Source organism: Salvia miltiorrhiza, chromosome 2 (assembly GCF_028751815.1).
Source record: "Salvia miltiorrhiza cultivar Shanhuang (shh) chromosome 2, IMPLAD_Smil_shh, whole genome shotgun sequence".
Taxonomy (NCBI): domain Eukaryota; kingdom Viridiplantae; phylum Streptophyta; class Magnoliopsida; order Lamiales; family Lamiaceae; genus Salvia; species Salvia miltiorrhiza.
The window spans coordinates 33,877,326-33,890,429 of NC_080388.1; the positions used below are offsets into that span (position 1 = coordinate 33,877,326).

At 37.8% G+C, this 13,104-nt stretch overlaps 2 protein-coding genes and 1 long non-coding RNA gene across 3 annotated transcripts; 2 read left to right on the top strand and 1 right to left on the bottom strand.

The window, feature by feature from the left end:
- Window positions 1-1,840: 1,840 nt before the first annotated feature.
- LOC131012106 (uncharacterized) lies at window positions 1,841-2,982 on the top strand. Its single transcript, XR_009097203.1, has 4 exons — window positions 1,841-1,974; window positions 2,063-2,119; window positions 2,502-2,721; window positions 2,847-2,982. It is a non-coding gene; the product is annotated as an uncharacterized LOC131012106 (long non-coding RNA).
- Window positions 2,983-5,671: 2,689 nt separating this feature from the next.
- On the bottom strand, window positions 5,672-6,064 carry LOC131008339 (egg cell-secreted protein 1.3-like). The gene has a single exon (XM_057935222.1). It carries the CDS (start codon window positions 6,062-6,064, stop codon window positions 5,672-5,674), a length of 393 nt encoding a protein of 130 aa, XP_057791205.1.
- Window positions 6,065-6,941: 877 nt separating this feature from the next.
- LOC131012107 (egg cell-secreted protein 1.2-like) lies at window positions 6,942-7,517 on the top strand. Its single transcript, XM_057940022.1, has one exon. The coding sequence runs from the start codon at window positions 7,029-7,031 to the stop codon at window positions 7,413-7,415; it is 387 nt and encodes a 128-aa protein (XP_057796005.1). The 5' UTR covers window positions 6,942-7,028; the 3' UTR covers window positions 7,416-7,517.
- The last annotated feature ends 5,587 nt before the right edge of the window (window positions 7,518-13,104 follow it).

Genomic DNA, 13,104 nt, shown 5'->3' on the forward strand with positions numbered 1-13,104 from the left:
TATGATCACAGCCGAAATAACTCTAGGACAAGTTATTGGTTTAGGCTGCAGTATAGATGGAAGTAGTTTGTCTTGGCTACTTGTCTATACTGGTACGTCATTACGTATTGATAGGACCAACAGTTGAGATGTATTCTTCTATCTGACTTAAGTGAAGAATCAAGATCTCGGTGACTCATAAATCTTAATACTAATAAGTATTCAGATATATATGTTAATTCGTATATCACTTTGACTTACTATGGGCGAGAGTTAAATGCTAACTCGAGTACTCTGTATCTTGGGTGATAGCGGTTAATATATGATATTTGATTATCTGTATTAGTACCCGTATCCGGTATAGGATAATGACATCCCCTTAAGGAGCTCAATAAGGTTTATTACGCTAAACCCTGCAGGTTGATTAAGTTCAGGCGTAATAATAAAGTTTGAGTGGTACTGCTTAAGGATTTATAAAGAGATTAATTAATTTAAGCTGTCAGAGCTCTAATTAATTAATGGATGTCGGATATTTTAAATACGGAGATTTAATAAGTCTAAATACAAGCCCCCGACTCATCACCGGCAATAAAGGGGTAAGTCAGTATCGGTTCTCTAGTGGAATGAACTGATATTTATAAATTAATTATGGTCTGGGCTGACCATAGATAAATTAATTTATTTGAGGCCCATCTTTATTCCTTGTATCTGGTCCCTGGACTGGCCCAAAGACTCCTAGCCCTAGAAGGAGAGAAAAACGCCTCCTACACTAATTCTGTGCCCACACGTATTTAATTTTAATTAAATACAGCTGTCAGCTCTCAGGAAAACACACTGATAAAAATATTAGGGTTTTTGAGAGCTGTGGGGCGCAGGGAAGAAAAACGTGTGGGGCTTATTTCTCTCTTGGGACTTTCACAGATCGTTGTCCATCCAACGGTGAAAGCTGAGCGGGATACAGTCGAGAAGATCAGAGCTGGAGTCAGATTTTCGCAGGAAACCAAGTTCTGGCAGTTTCCGTAAAACGGCCATAACTTCCTTCACCGAACTCCGATTCAAACGAATCAGGCGGCCACGGAAAGCTCTCTCGAAGACGAAGAAGTCGTATTTCTGGGCGAAATACGATTTGAGGACGTTTGGGGCTTCAAACGAAGGCTTGAAGCTGACTGGTCTGTTCAGATGCGAATCTGCGAATTCTTCTGAATTCTTCAGGTATTTCTGAACTCCAACGTGCAGCTGTTAAATTCATAGGAGCATGTTAGGATTAATCGTTGTATGATAAATTAATAATAATCCAAGAAACGATCATCGGGCAAAGCGGAACGTTAATTCAGTTTAATATTCCTTCACCTAATGTTATAAAATCGAGTTTTAATGAAGGACAGCTGACAATAGAAAGCTCATAGTGTTTGGCATTAAGGAGTTTAAGCCTTTGAATTTGAATTGTAGCCTTCTGAGTTTGTTCCTTTCAATTCTTACAAAGTTACAATCATGTTGGGTACTTCATCTGATACTTGTTTGTTCCTTTGAATTCTTACATATGCAGAACTGTCAGCCTTCTTACCATTTTATTACATATTTGCATATATATGTTGCTTTTGGCAGGCTCCTCTCTATTGCTGAGGAGACCTTGGCAGAATTCCTCTCAAAGGCTACAGGAATTGCTGTTGATTGGGTCCAAATGCCTGGGATGAAGGTTCGAGTCATCTCAAATGCATTTTAGCCGTTTTCTATTATTTTTCTATTTGTGTCAGTGAGACAAATGAACCAAACAAGTATCAGATGAAGTGGTGGCATTTTGTGTCAGTGAGACAAATATACTCTAGAGTGGTGGCATTTTGTGCACTATATGATACGAGAAGGAACTGTGATGTTCTAATGGTGGTTATTCAATCCTTGTTTGATTTGCTGTTTCTCTCTCTCTAACAGTGTCAGTTACTCAACATAAGTTACTGTCCATCAACGGAAGAAGATGTTCCCAAAGGGAAGAGTTTGGTAACAATTTCTTTCTCTGCTTATGCACCAATCCAGCAAGTTACAACTATAGAAGGATATGATTGACTGTGTATAACTTCACTTTCAGGTTGTTGTCGCCTACAATTCACTTGGATGGGCCCGTACTGATATTATCAGGATCCCGGTAAGTTATAACATGTTTCTTCTCTCCAACAATCTCTTCAGTTATTGACAGAATCTTGAGTTATATTCTTGAAAAGCTGCATTGTGGTGAATTGGTGATTGTCTGAAGACTTCTCCAGCTTTTCTATACTATACAGGATCATCGAGACCTTTTCTTATCAACAATTTTACACTCTTTAACAAAATATCTGGCTAGTCCTTTTTAGGAGTTTGACCAAAGAGATTAATCCAACTTCATATGTAATCTATTGTATATATTGGGTTTGTGCTTTTGATATAGGCTTTTAGGTTTATAATTCTGCACCTTTTCCCTGCTATAATGGGATAATGAGAATTTGGCATCTTATCTTTTGAGTCGGAACTGGCAGATTCGCTCTTTACAGGTTAATGATTATAATCTTGTCGTCAAAGACTCCTCGGGGAATGTTGTTGAGTCTCAATATATAGAAATGGATAATGTGACAAGTGAACTGAGAAAGTTCTATCTGAAGGCATATCTTGGGATTTCAGACATCAATGCTGCCAAATATTGGCTCGTCTTTCCGGCATCTGTGCCACCTTTGGGCTGGAACACTTACTTCATCTCTAAAGGAACTCAAAAAGGTACTGTAACGTAATATTTCAACTATAGCCGCAGGTTTCATGCTAGAATTCTCTATACTCGTGTTCTTCTTCAATAGTTCGAGTCACATCTGTTTCTGAAGATTTTCTTGTACTTAATGATGCAGGAAGGAGACGAAAATTTATGTCTATGATGGATGTTGCACAGAATGAAACTATCAATATTGGACCAGGAAACTTGAAACTGTCAATTTCCACCACATCAGGGCAACTTACTCGCATCTTCAATTCTAAAACAGGAGTAAATCTCTCTCTCTTTTTTTGTTTTAGCTATAAGGTAGTTGGTGCTAGAAATATTGTATGATAGATTTTTGTTTTAGCTATAAGGTAGTTGGTATTTTCAATTTTGAATCGGAATATGCAATGATGATGTATACTTGATATTTGGTTCATTTGTATAATAATGTATGAATTTTTTGGATGATATATAATATTGTCATCGTTGATTTTATCATTTTGTCGTTTTATAAAAATTGCAAAATTTAAAAATATACTACAATTATATAAAGTGCAAAAAACTGTTATAAAAGGTGCAAAAAATCGTTATGTATTCTAATTAAAGATAACGGTTAAAACCGTTATAAAAAGTGCAAAAAACTGTTAACTATGATAAAAAAAAAATTAATACATAACGGAAAAATTTTAATACATAACGGTGAAAAACCGTTATGTATTCTATCAAAGATAACGGTTAAAACCGTTATAAAAAGTGCAAAAAACTGTTAACTATGATAAAAAAATAAAAAAAATTAATACATAACGGAAAAATCTTAATACATAACGGTGAAAAACCGTTATGTATAACCTTTATAGATAACGGATGCGTATTGTTATGTATGACGCATCGTACCGTTATCTATGCTACTATACATAACGGTTTTGAAACCGTTGTGTATGACGTATAGAATAGATAACACCACTATACACAACGGTTTTTTTGCTCATAGATAACGGATAAAATCCGTTATCTATGAGCGTTTTTCTAGTAGTGTGTCAACACAAGAACACGTAAGAGCCCTAGGTTGAGCACCGGGTGGGGGTGTCGACCGTAGAGCCTCCGACGCTCAAGTCAGTATCGGAATAGCCAAACAGAATGATAAACGAATTGAAATAGAGAGAAAGGCAGGCTGGAGTATGCGGTGACTCCAGGCTGTAAGCGGCGTCGGAGGGTGGAAACGGTGACAGTGTGTTGTGATAATGGAATATGGGAGGCGTAGATAGGCCAAGTTGGCTAGGCGGCGGAGTAGAGAGAATTCAAAGAGTAGAGAGCAAGTAGGATTTCGTCGTGTCCTTTGTAACCTAGTCAGTCTGTCTATATAAAGGGCAGCCAGCCGCTAGGGTTTTACAAGCTGACCTTATCCGTCCACGCTTTCCACTTCCAAGTTGTTGCGATTTGGACGGGATCATAAAGATTCATCCTTTGACTGTGTCAGCTTGGCGAAAGATATTTTTTAGGGTTGATGGCTAGGTCATGTGACTTCGTCAACAAGGTGGGCGGTAACCCTTGGGCCGGATGTGATACCTCCAGCCTGGTTATCAATTCAAGTTGATCTATAGCTTCTTGGGCTAGATGGACCAATATGCTTGACTGACTGGGCCTCTTAGGGTCGTGCCAGATTGGCGAGCTAACTTGATGGGTTTGGGCCAAGTGCGATTTATCCAACCGGACTATTGAGACAAGTTGGACTTGAAGTTTGTCGGGCTGGATTGACCGGGCTGTTTAGCTCATTGGTCCAACTTGAAAGATTAATTGGGTTGGATTGACCAGGTTGCTTGGCTTGCTGAGCCAGCCTGGAGTGCTGATTGGATACGGGTCATGTTGACGAATTTTGCCCACTACAATATATATAAGGTTCTCATTTTTCAACGTGCACATACATACAAATATACTTAAAATTTAGACTTAATTTTCACGTTCAATTAATAATTATAGAGACATTTCCTCATAATATGCTTACTTTACATATATGTACAGTTCATGTACGAAGTGCTTATACAAGTCTATATTGGGAGTGATCAGGCTAAAGAAGCTATGTTGTCGGAGTAAAAGAGAATAGATTTTTTTTTGTGTGTTGTTTGTTACAAGTACAGGATGATGAACATAAAGTATATATAGGTCAAAAAATTCATAAACTTTCTAGCCCAATTAGGACAACGAGTTAGCCGGAAACTCCAAAGTTTAATTGAAGTTAAGAATTTTAGCTTGAATTTTTTTTTTTCAATTCGGTAACCGAGTGGGCGTGCTGAGTGAATTGGCCACATTAACATTCCTAGTTATCCCTTTATAAATTTAGAAGATAATTAATTTATGATAATGGAACCATAAATTTATATAAGGATCTTAAAATTATTATATAAGGAGTACTATTATTTTATCAAAATTACTCCATTAATTTTCATATTGAACCCAAATCAGGATTCAGAACCAAAGAAAATGATACAAATTATGGAGTATTTATTTAAGAATGTTGTACTATATAAGAGAGTTCGGACCCCGCCTCTTCAGCCATGTTGAGGCGCGCTGACACTCGATTCATGAGGGACGCTGCAAGCAGAGCCGCGGGGAGAGAAAGCTATTGTGTTTTTTGGTGTGAACTTTTGAGAGCAAATATGTGACATTTGGTGATGTGGAGAAGTGGGAGAGAAAGATCTTGCATTTCTCTTCTACCATCAATTGGATGATTCGTCATAGTTAAGAACTTTCCTTTTGCATGTTTTAAAGTTTTTAAAACTGTATTTCTATTGCTACTTAATTAATGTTCAAAAATGAAAAATATAAAGAGCATAATCTATAGAACAATTAAAGAGCAAAATCGAGACAAGACAGTGCATGCAACCTTATCCCGTGTTATTAACGAGTAACAAAATAAGTGCGTACGTGTTGAGTGAAGCAAATTCCGAGTGACTAAACATACATAAATAGGGATTAGAATTAGTTTTGCAACTGCAAGCGTGGGAAATTGTAGCATTGAGGCGGAGGGGCGGCAGTGGCATCGCAGTAACCACGGAGAACGTTGGTTTCTTCAGTAGTGATGCCGAGGGTTCCGAGCATGGAGGGCCAGCACTGTCGCTCTATCACTTTTATGGCGCTGCAGCAGTTTTCCCCAAGTTGAGTCTCCCCATTCAGGAAGAACATCACCACTTCTCCGCTGCAAGATTGAAGTTCAAACAACGCATCCCAGCAAGTGCTAGGCCCTTCTTCCGCAACTTTCAGACGCGCTGCTAGGCTCCATCTCGACTCCGCCACTTTCCTTGCCGACGTCATGATGGGCGACGCTAGCACAGCCACCACCACAACTGCCAGGAGCTTCGTGGAGAAAGCCATTATATATTGTGGAGTGATGAGAGAGGAAATGTGTGAATGATAAAATGGTGATGGGGAAAAGCAGTGGGAGCTAGATTTATAGGGGGGAAATGGTTGCAAGCGCTATACAAAATTGATGGGCGAATTAAGATGTGTGGGAAGAGGAAAGGGCTGGGAATTCAGCAAGTTTCTGTAACTCATGAATTCTCAAATCAATTAAATCGTCAACTTTAATGCTTAGTTTTCGGTCGTTTATTCTTTCTTGTGTAGTACTAGCTCGTGAAGTTTATCTATGTTTTGTAATGATATTGTCATCATGTACGTATCAAACATAGGCATGTATATACTCAAAAAGCTAGGGATTAATATTCAATGTTTTTTTGTAGGAAATTAAGTTCAATTAATTTATACTCTCAATATTCGTGGAAGTTTATTAGTTTCAAGGTGGTTTATGGCTAAAAGAAATACAACTGTGGTTTGATTTAAACTATTATCATATAGTTAAAAGAAAATATTTTAAATTATATTACATATGATACATGATTAATTAATTATGAATTTATAAATCACAAAATTTAAATAGTTAGACCATTCACTTGTAATTAATCAAGCAAGACAATATGTTTGATGTATTTAAAAAAAACTGTACACACACACACACACACATATATATATATATATAATTGCTATGATTAAAAATAAAGAAAATAGAATATAAAATTCAAAAAGAATAAGAGAGAATATAATAAGAGGGAGGGAGAGAAAAGTGGTTTTGCACCATCGTAAGTAAACATCAAAATTGAGGATCAAGTGATTTTGGAGTTGGAGAGTCACATAAACTTACTAAATTCTCAGCCCTTTCCTCTTCCAACAGCCCATTAATTCCTCATAAGTTTTGCACCATCTTTCCCCTATATATATAATATAAATCTTCCCATTTCTCCACAACACCAAGTATCACGCATATCTATTCACTACAAAAAACATGGCTAAGCTCGTCGCAGTTGTCGTCGTTGGTCTTGTAGCATCATCCCTCATGGCCATGGTCTCGGCAAGAAATTTAGCAGCGCGTCTGAAAGTGGCGGAAGAGGGGCCTAGCACGTGCTGGGATGCGTTGTCGGAGCTTCAATCCTGCAGCGCAGAAGTGGTTATGTTCTTCCTTAATGGGGAGACTCAGCTGGGCGCCAACTGCTGCGCCGCCATAGGAGTCATTGAGCATCAGTGCTGGCCCTCCATGCTCGGAACCCTCGGCATCACTACTGAAGAAGGCAACGTTCTCCGCGGCTACTGCGATGCCACCAACTCCGCCACCGCCTCTGCCCCCGCATCCAGCTTGGACCAATGCTACAACTTCCCACGCTTGCAAAACTAATTGTAATTTTTATTTATACATGTCACTGCACTACTCTTCGTCCAGAGTGATTAATAACATGAAATAAGGTTGCGCCACCCTTCTGACGCACTACTTTTAATTTATTTATATTTTGGGTTCTTCTTATGTTTCTTTTTCTTACCGTTCGTTTTTTAAAGAGTAATGCTAAACAGCCACATTGTGGCCACCCACAATTTACCTAAATAAAAAATAATTTAATTTATTTTTTAAAATAAAAATAAGATTTAATTATTTTATCATGTTTTCTACGTTGTAGTTATTTTTTTGTAATTTTTTGGTAATTTTTTTATTTTTATTAAAAAATAAATTAAAAATAAAAAAATGCAACAAAAATTTAAAAGAAGTACAATATAGAGAATATAATAAAATAACTAAATCCTATTTTTATTTAAAAAAAATAAGTTAAATAGATCAATATTTCTTTATTATACAATAGTTTTTGGGTGGCTATAATGTGGCTACATAGATTTATTGTTTTTTAAAAGCTTCTTGCCATGCTTTTTCAACTTACGAAAATGTGCGAATTATATTATTACTATTATTAAATTCTAGGTTCTTACAGACTAATAATACTGATTTTTTGCTTTTAAACAGTAGTAGTAGTTAATGGATGTATATATAAATATATGGATTTAGCTTTCATTAATTTGATGCAGGATAGGAACTTTTATGATTTTTTTTTCGGAATTATGATCAACTTGTTTTCGAGTTCATAAATTTTAATCTAGGCGCACCACATGTATATACCGATTTCCAAGTATTATAGTAGAGAGCACGTGCGTAATGTTGAGCGATGAACGAAATTAGAAAAAGTGAATACTTTCTTACGAGTTAGAGGGAGTATATTGATTTTAAATTAATAACTTCAACCAATATAAGTAAGGTGTAAGAAAGTAGACAAAAGATGTTAAATCTCCTATGTCGTGTGTACATACTCATAATCTATTTTAAGACAATGTATAACTAGAAGAAGCAAAAAATCACAATACTTCTTTCTCCCACAAAAACATTCTCAAATTTGTCATTTTGGTAAGCCTAACAAAATATTCACTTTTCACCTTTTGACATTATCCCACGACAAATTCTTTAGGTTTCATCTCAGTTTTCTCAATTTATTCACAATATTACAACTCATAGTGCATCATAAGCCCCTTATTTTTTATTCTCACAATAAAAAATGGGATTCCTTCTCTACTCAAAATATATCACCTAATATTTCTTAAAACTTGTGTACCCAAAAATGATGTATGTTTTTATGGAACGAATGCACTACAAAAGAACACCACAATAGCGACAAAATTTTTCATTGTAAAACCCCATCTTTTCATCGCACCTTTACAATTCTGGCGGATTTTCGACTGTCACACCCCAATTCTTGAAACAATAACTATAATTGGGGTACGACTAATCATCTAAATGAACAAGGGAGAATCCTTGCGAAATCCGAATAAAAGGGATCATAATCGGGCTTAGCCCCTTTGGATGAAGAAAGACAAGTATTCAAGCGATACGAATCAATCAACAAACATAACAACTTCAGGCTCACAAGTTTAGTGTCATGCTTCAGATAACCAATATTCACTGATCGAAATACTTGTGAGTCAAAAGTCTAGGCTCAACAAAAGATATTGTTTAGAGTTACAACATAATAGGTCTTAAGTTAAGGAACAAAAGACAGATACTGGCTAGTTCTGCAGCGGAAATCGAAATAAGGAGTTGAACTCTAGCCTCAGCTCTGCCCCGTCATCACCTGCCATTAACCTGAAAACATTTGAAAGTATTTTTGGGCTAAGTACTAATGTACTTAGTGGGCTGCAACTTTTAAAACATTTCACAATCTATAAGAGCAGTTTATCCAATCTTACTGACATGACATAGAAGGTTTTAAAGAGAAATAACTTCTATGCATGTTAAAACATTTCATATATATATATATATCTTTTGATTTGCGCGCAGTTGTCACACTCTATTATGTTACTCGCTGTGATCCCGGACCTTTTAGCCACCGACGGATCTCTGTCTCCCACTGACTTGGACTGAGGGCGTAACCCAGCCAAGTTTACTTTGACCTCGGGATGCTACCCAGGCAGGCCTCATATTTCTCATGCTCCGGAACACATCCAGCCGAGCACCCTTATAACGCCTCTGGTTAGAGCCCGATGGAGATCAACCCACCGAGTCAACTAACAAGTGTACACAATTCTCAAACAACGTATTAGGTCATAAGAGAACCTCAATTGATTAACTGTGCGAGCCTTAAACATGGTAGAGTGCACAAAAATATTTATTGGATAAACAGTTTGTATTTCATGAAACATTTAAGCTCATTAGCTCAATCATATATTTGGAAAATAAGCCCACCTGTATAGGCAAAGCCTGTCGTTAACGTTATCTCTGAATCGGAATAGCGGTGCTAATCCTCCTGTTGCTCAAAGCCTACAAGAAATCTATTCTCAAAAGGTCTCCTTAAATCTAATCTTAAGTCACGGTGAAGTGCTTAATATTCTATGATTCACTTAGCCGGGTTTTCAAAATTTAAGAATAAATAATTGAAAACATTTCTCTTGAGTTAAGAACACCAACAATATTCTTACTCGACTTTCTTTAGTAATTGGAATTATAAATAAAACCAATTAAATCATAAATACTTTTATTGCAAAATAAAAATGCAATTTCATGTCATGCTTGTAAAATTATATACGAACAGAGTGTATGCACTTGCAAAAACTTATACTGGTATGGTGGTTTACTGGAATGACACCATTGATATGCTTGAATTACAGTTGAGTAAACGAGATAAGGGCTCAAGAGAGAACCTTAAGAGGTTTCGGTTGAGAATCGTTCTGTTGTTGCTTGAATGAGGAGTTGATGGTTTAACTTCTTACTGAAGGGATAACGAATGTGCCGAGAAGGGTGGAGTAATCTTATCAATGGTGTTGGGTGATGACAGTCGAGAGAGGAGAGAGAGAAAAGAGAGGAAAGAGAGAAGAAAGAGACGTCTGTTATGGGGGATGAAAAAGAAAGGTGTTGGTTTATTTAACCCCATTTACTTAGCCATCAAGTATTGGATAAATAACACATGCTTAATTATCCACTTGCGTAAAATATCTTATCCGTTAACTATGTTTATCCACTTGCTTTGACTTCTCTCTCTCTAAAGTTAGTTCCGCACCAGAGCAGGGGAATGCTCGCCAGTGCAGAGGAAAGCTCGCCAGAGGAATCACTCGGCAGAGGGTTCACTCGCCAGAGGAATCACTCGCCAGAGGAATCACTCGCCAGAGAAATCACTCACCAGAGGAATCACGCTCGTATTTATTTATTTATTTATTTTAAAATTAATATGAAATGCACAAAATAAAATTTAAATAACTCGAAAAAAATTACAAAAGCTTTCGTAAATCATATTTGTTGGAATTAAATAAATTCTTTTTCCTCAACCCGGCGTGAATCATCTTAAATCTAAGTTCAAAATTATTCTAAACTTAGCTCGAGAAAACGGGGTATTACATCCCTCCCTCCTTAAAGAAAATTTCGTCCCCGAAATTACATACCTTGGTAATCTAGCTCGGGATACTTGACTTTCATTGAATCTTCAAGTTCCCATGTGGCCTCTTCCATCCCGTGATGGTTCCATTTCACTTTGACAAGAACAATGTTCTTGTTCCGTAAAACTTGAACCTTGCGATCAAGTATCTGGACTGGTTTCTCTTCATAACTTAAGTCATGGGCTAGGACCACTTCATCGGGCTTAATCACATGTTTTGGATCAAACACACACTTTCTTAACTGAGAGACATGAAACACATTGTGCACGTCTCCAAAATTGGGTGGCAAAGCCAACCTATAGGCTACGGGGCCTATCTTATCTAGGATCTCAAAAGGTCCTATAGAACGGGGTCGTAACTTGCCCCTCTTTCCGAAACGTATAACTCCCTTTGAGGGAGAAACTTTGAGGAAAACTCGATCCTCAACATTGAATTCTAACTCTGATCGACGTTTATCAGCGTAAGACTTTTGTCTATCTTGAGCTTCTTTGATTCTTTGCTTGATGTGGTCGACTTTCTCAACCATCTGTTGGACCAGTTCAGGACCAAACAACTTTCTTTCACCCACTTCATCCCAGTAAAGTGGTGATCGACATTTTCGGCCATACAAAGCCTCATATGGAGCCATTCCAATTGTTGCTTCATAACTGTTGTTATAAGCAAATTCTACAAGAGGTAACAAATCCTCCCAACTTCCACCTTTGTCTGCGACAATCGTTCGCAGCATATCTTCTAGAATCTGAATCGTTCTTTCTGACTGCCCGTCAGTCTGAGGGTGGTACGCTGTGCTGAAGTTCAGTCGAGTGCCCATTGCTTCTTGTAAACTTTTCCAGAAACGTGATGTGAATCTGGTGTCACGATCTGACGTGATAGATACAGGTACACCGTGAAGGCGTACTATCTCTTTGACATATAACTTTGCAAGTTTCTCCAATCCAAAAGTCATTTGAATTGGCAGAAAGTGCGCTGACTTTGATAATCGGTCCACTATGACCCAAATTGCAGTGTTTCCACGTGCCGACTTCGGTAGGCTCACTACGAAGTCCATGTTGATGTGCTCCCACTTCCACTCAGGGATTGGTAGTGGTTGCAACATTCCATACGGCCTCTGATGCGCGGCCTTCACTTGTTGACAAGCGAGACATCGCTCCACAAATAAGGCTACATCTCTTTTCATTCCTTTCCACCAAAAAATTTTCTTTAAATCCTGGTACATCTTTGTGCTGCCTGGATGTGCAGTGTAAGGAGTATCATGAGCCTCGCTCATAATCTTGTTCTTTAATTCTTCCTTATGTGGCACACACAATCTTTCACCAACCATAAGTGCGTTATCATGTGCTTCAGAGAATCCTTTCGTTTCATTCCTTCTTGCAGCGAGACGCATCTTCTCCAAGAACCAATCTTCTCTTTGTGCTTGCACAATTCTTTCTCTCAAATCAGGTTTAGCTATCAAGGCAGCTACACAACCCGATACTGTGTTCGGAGGATGAACGATCTCTAAACTGAGGGAGGCGAAATCACGAATCAATTCTTTCTGCTGAGTGATGAAATACCCTAGCTTAGCCTTCGTCTTTTGACTCAGGGCGTTAGCTACTACATTCGCTTTTCCTGGATGGTAACTGATGGTGCAATCGTAATCCTTTACTAATTCAAGCCATCTTCGTTGTCTCATGTTCAAATCCTTTTGCTCGAAGAAGTACTTCAAACTCTTATGATCTGTAAAGATCTCACACCTAACTCCATAGAGGTAGTGTCTCCAAATCTTCAGCGCGTGTACGACGGCTGCTAGTTCTAAATCATGAGTTGGGTAGTTAAGCTCATGGGGCTTCAATTGACGAGACGCGTATGCTATCACTTTCTGATTTTGCATCAACACGCAACCCAATCCTAGTTTCGAGGCGTCAGTGTACACCACGAATTCTTCATTCTCTTTTGGTATTGCTAACACTGGCGCAGTAGTCAGCCTAGTCTTAAGCTCCTTAAAACTTTGTTCGCACACTTCAGACCAAACATATTTAGTCCATTTTCTCAAAAGCTGAGTCATTGGCCTAGCCAATTTCGAAAATCCTTCAATGAATCTTCTATAGTAACCTGCTAGACCGAGGAAACTTCTAATCTCATTG

Bases quoted from the DNA above. Each gene is read 5' to 3' on its own strand.
- LOC131008339 (XM_057935222.1), bottom strand. From the start codon at position 6,064: ATGGCTTTCTCCACGAAGCTCCTGGCAGTTGTGGTGGTGGCTGTGCTA.
- LOC131012107 (XM_057940022.1), top strand. From the start codon at position 7,029: ATGGCTAAGCTCGTCGCAGTTGTCGTCGTTGGTCTTGTAGCATCATCC.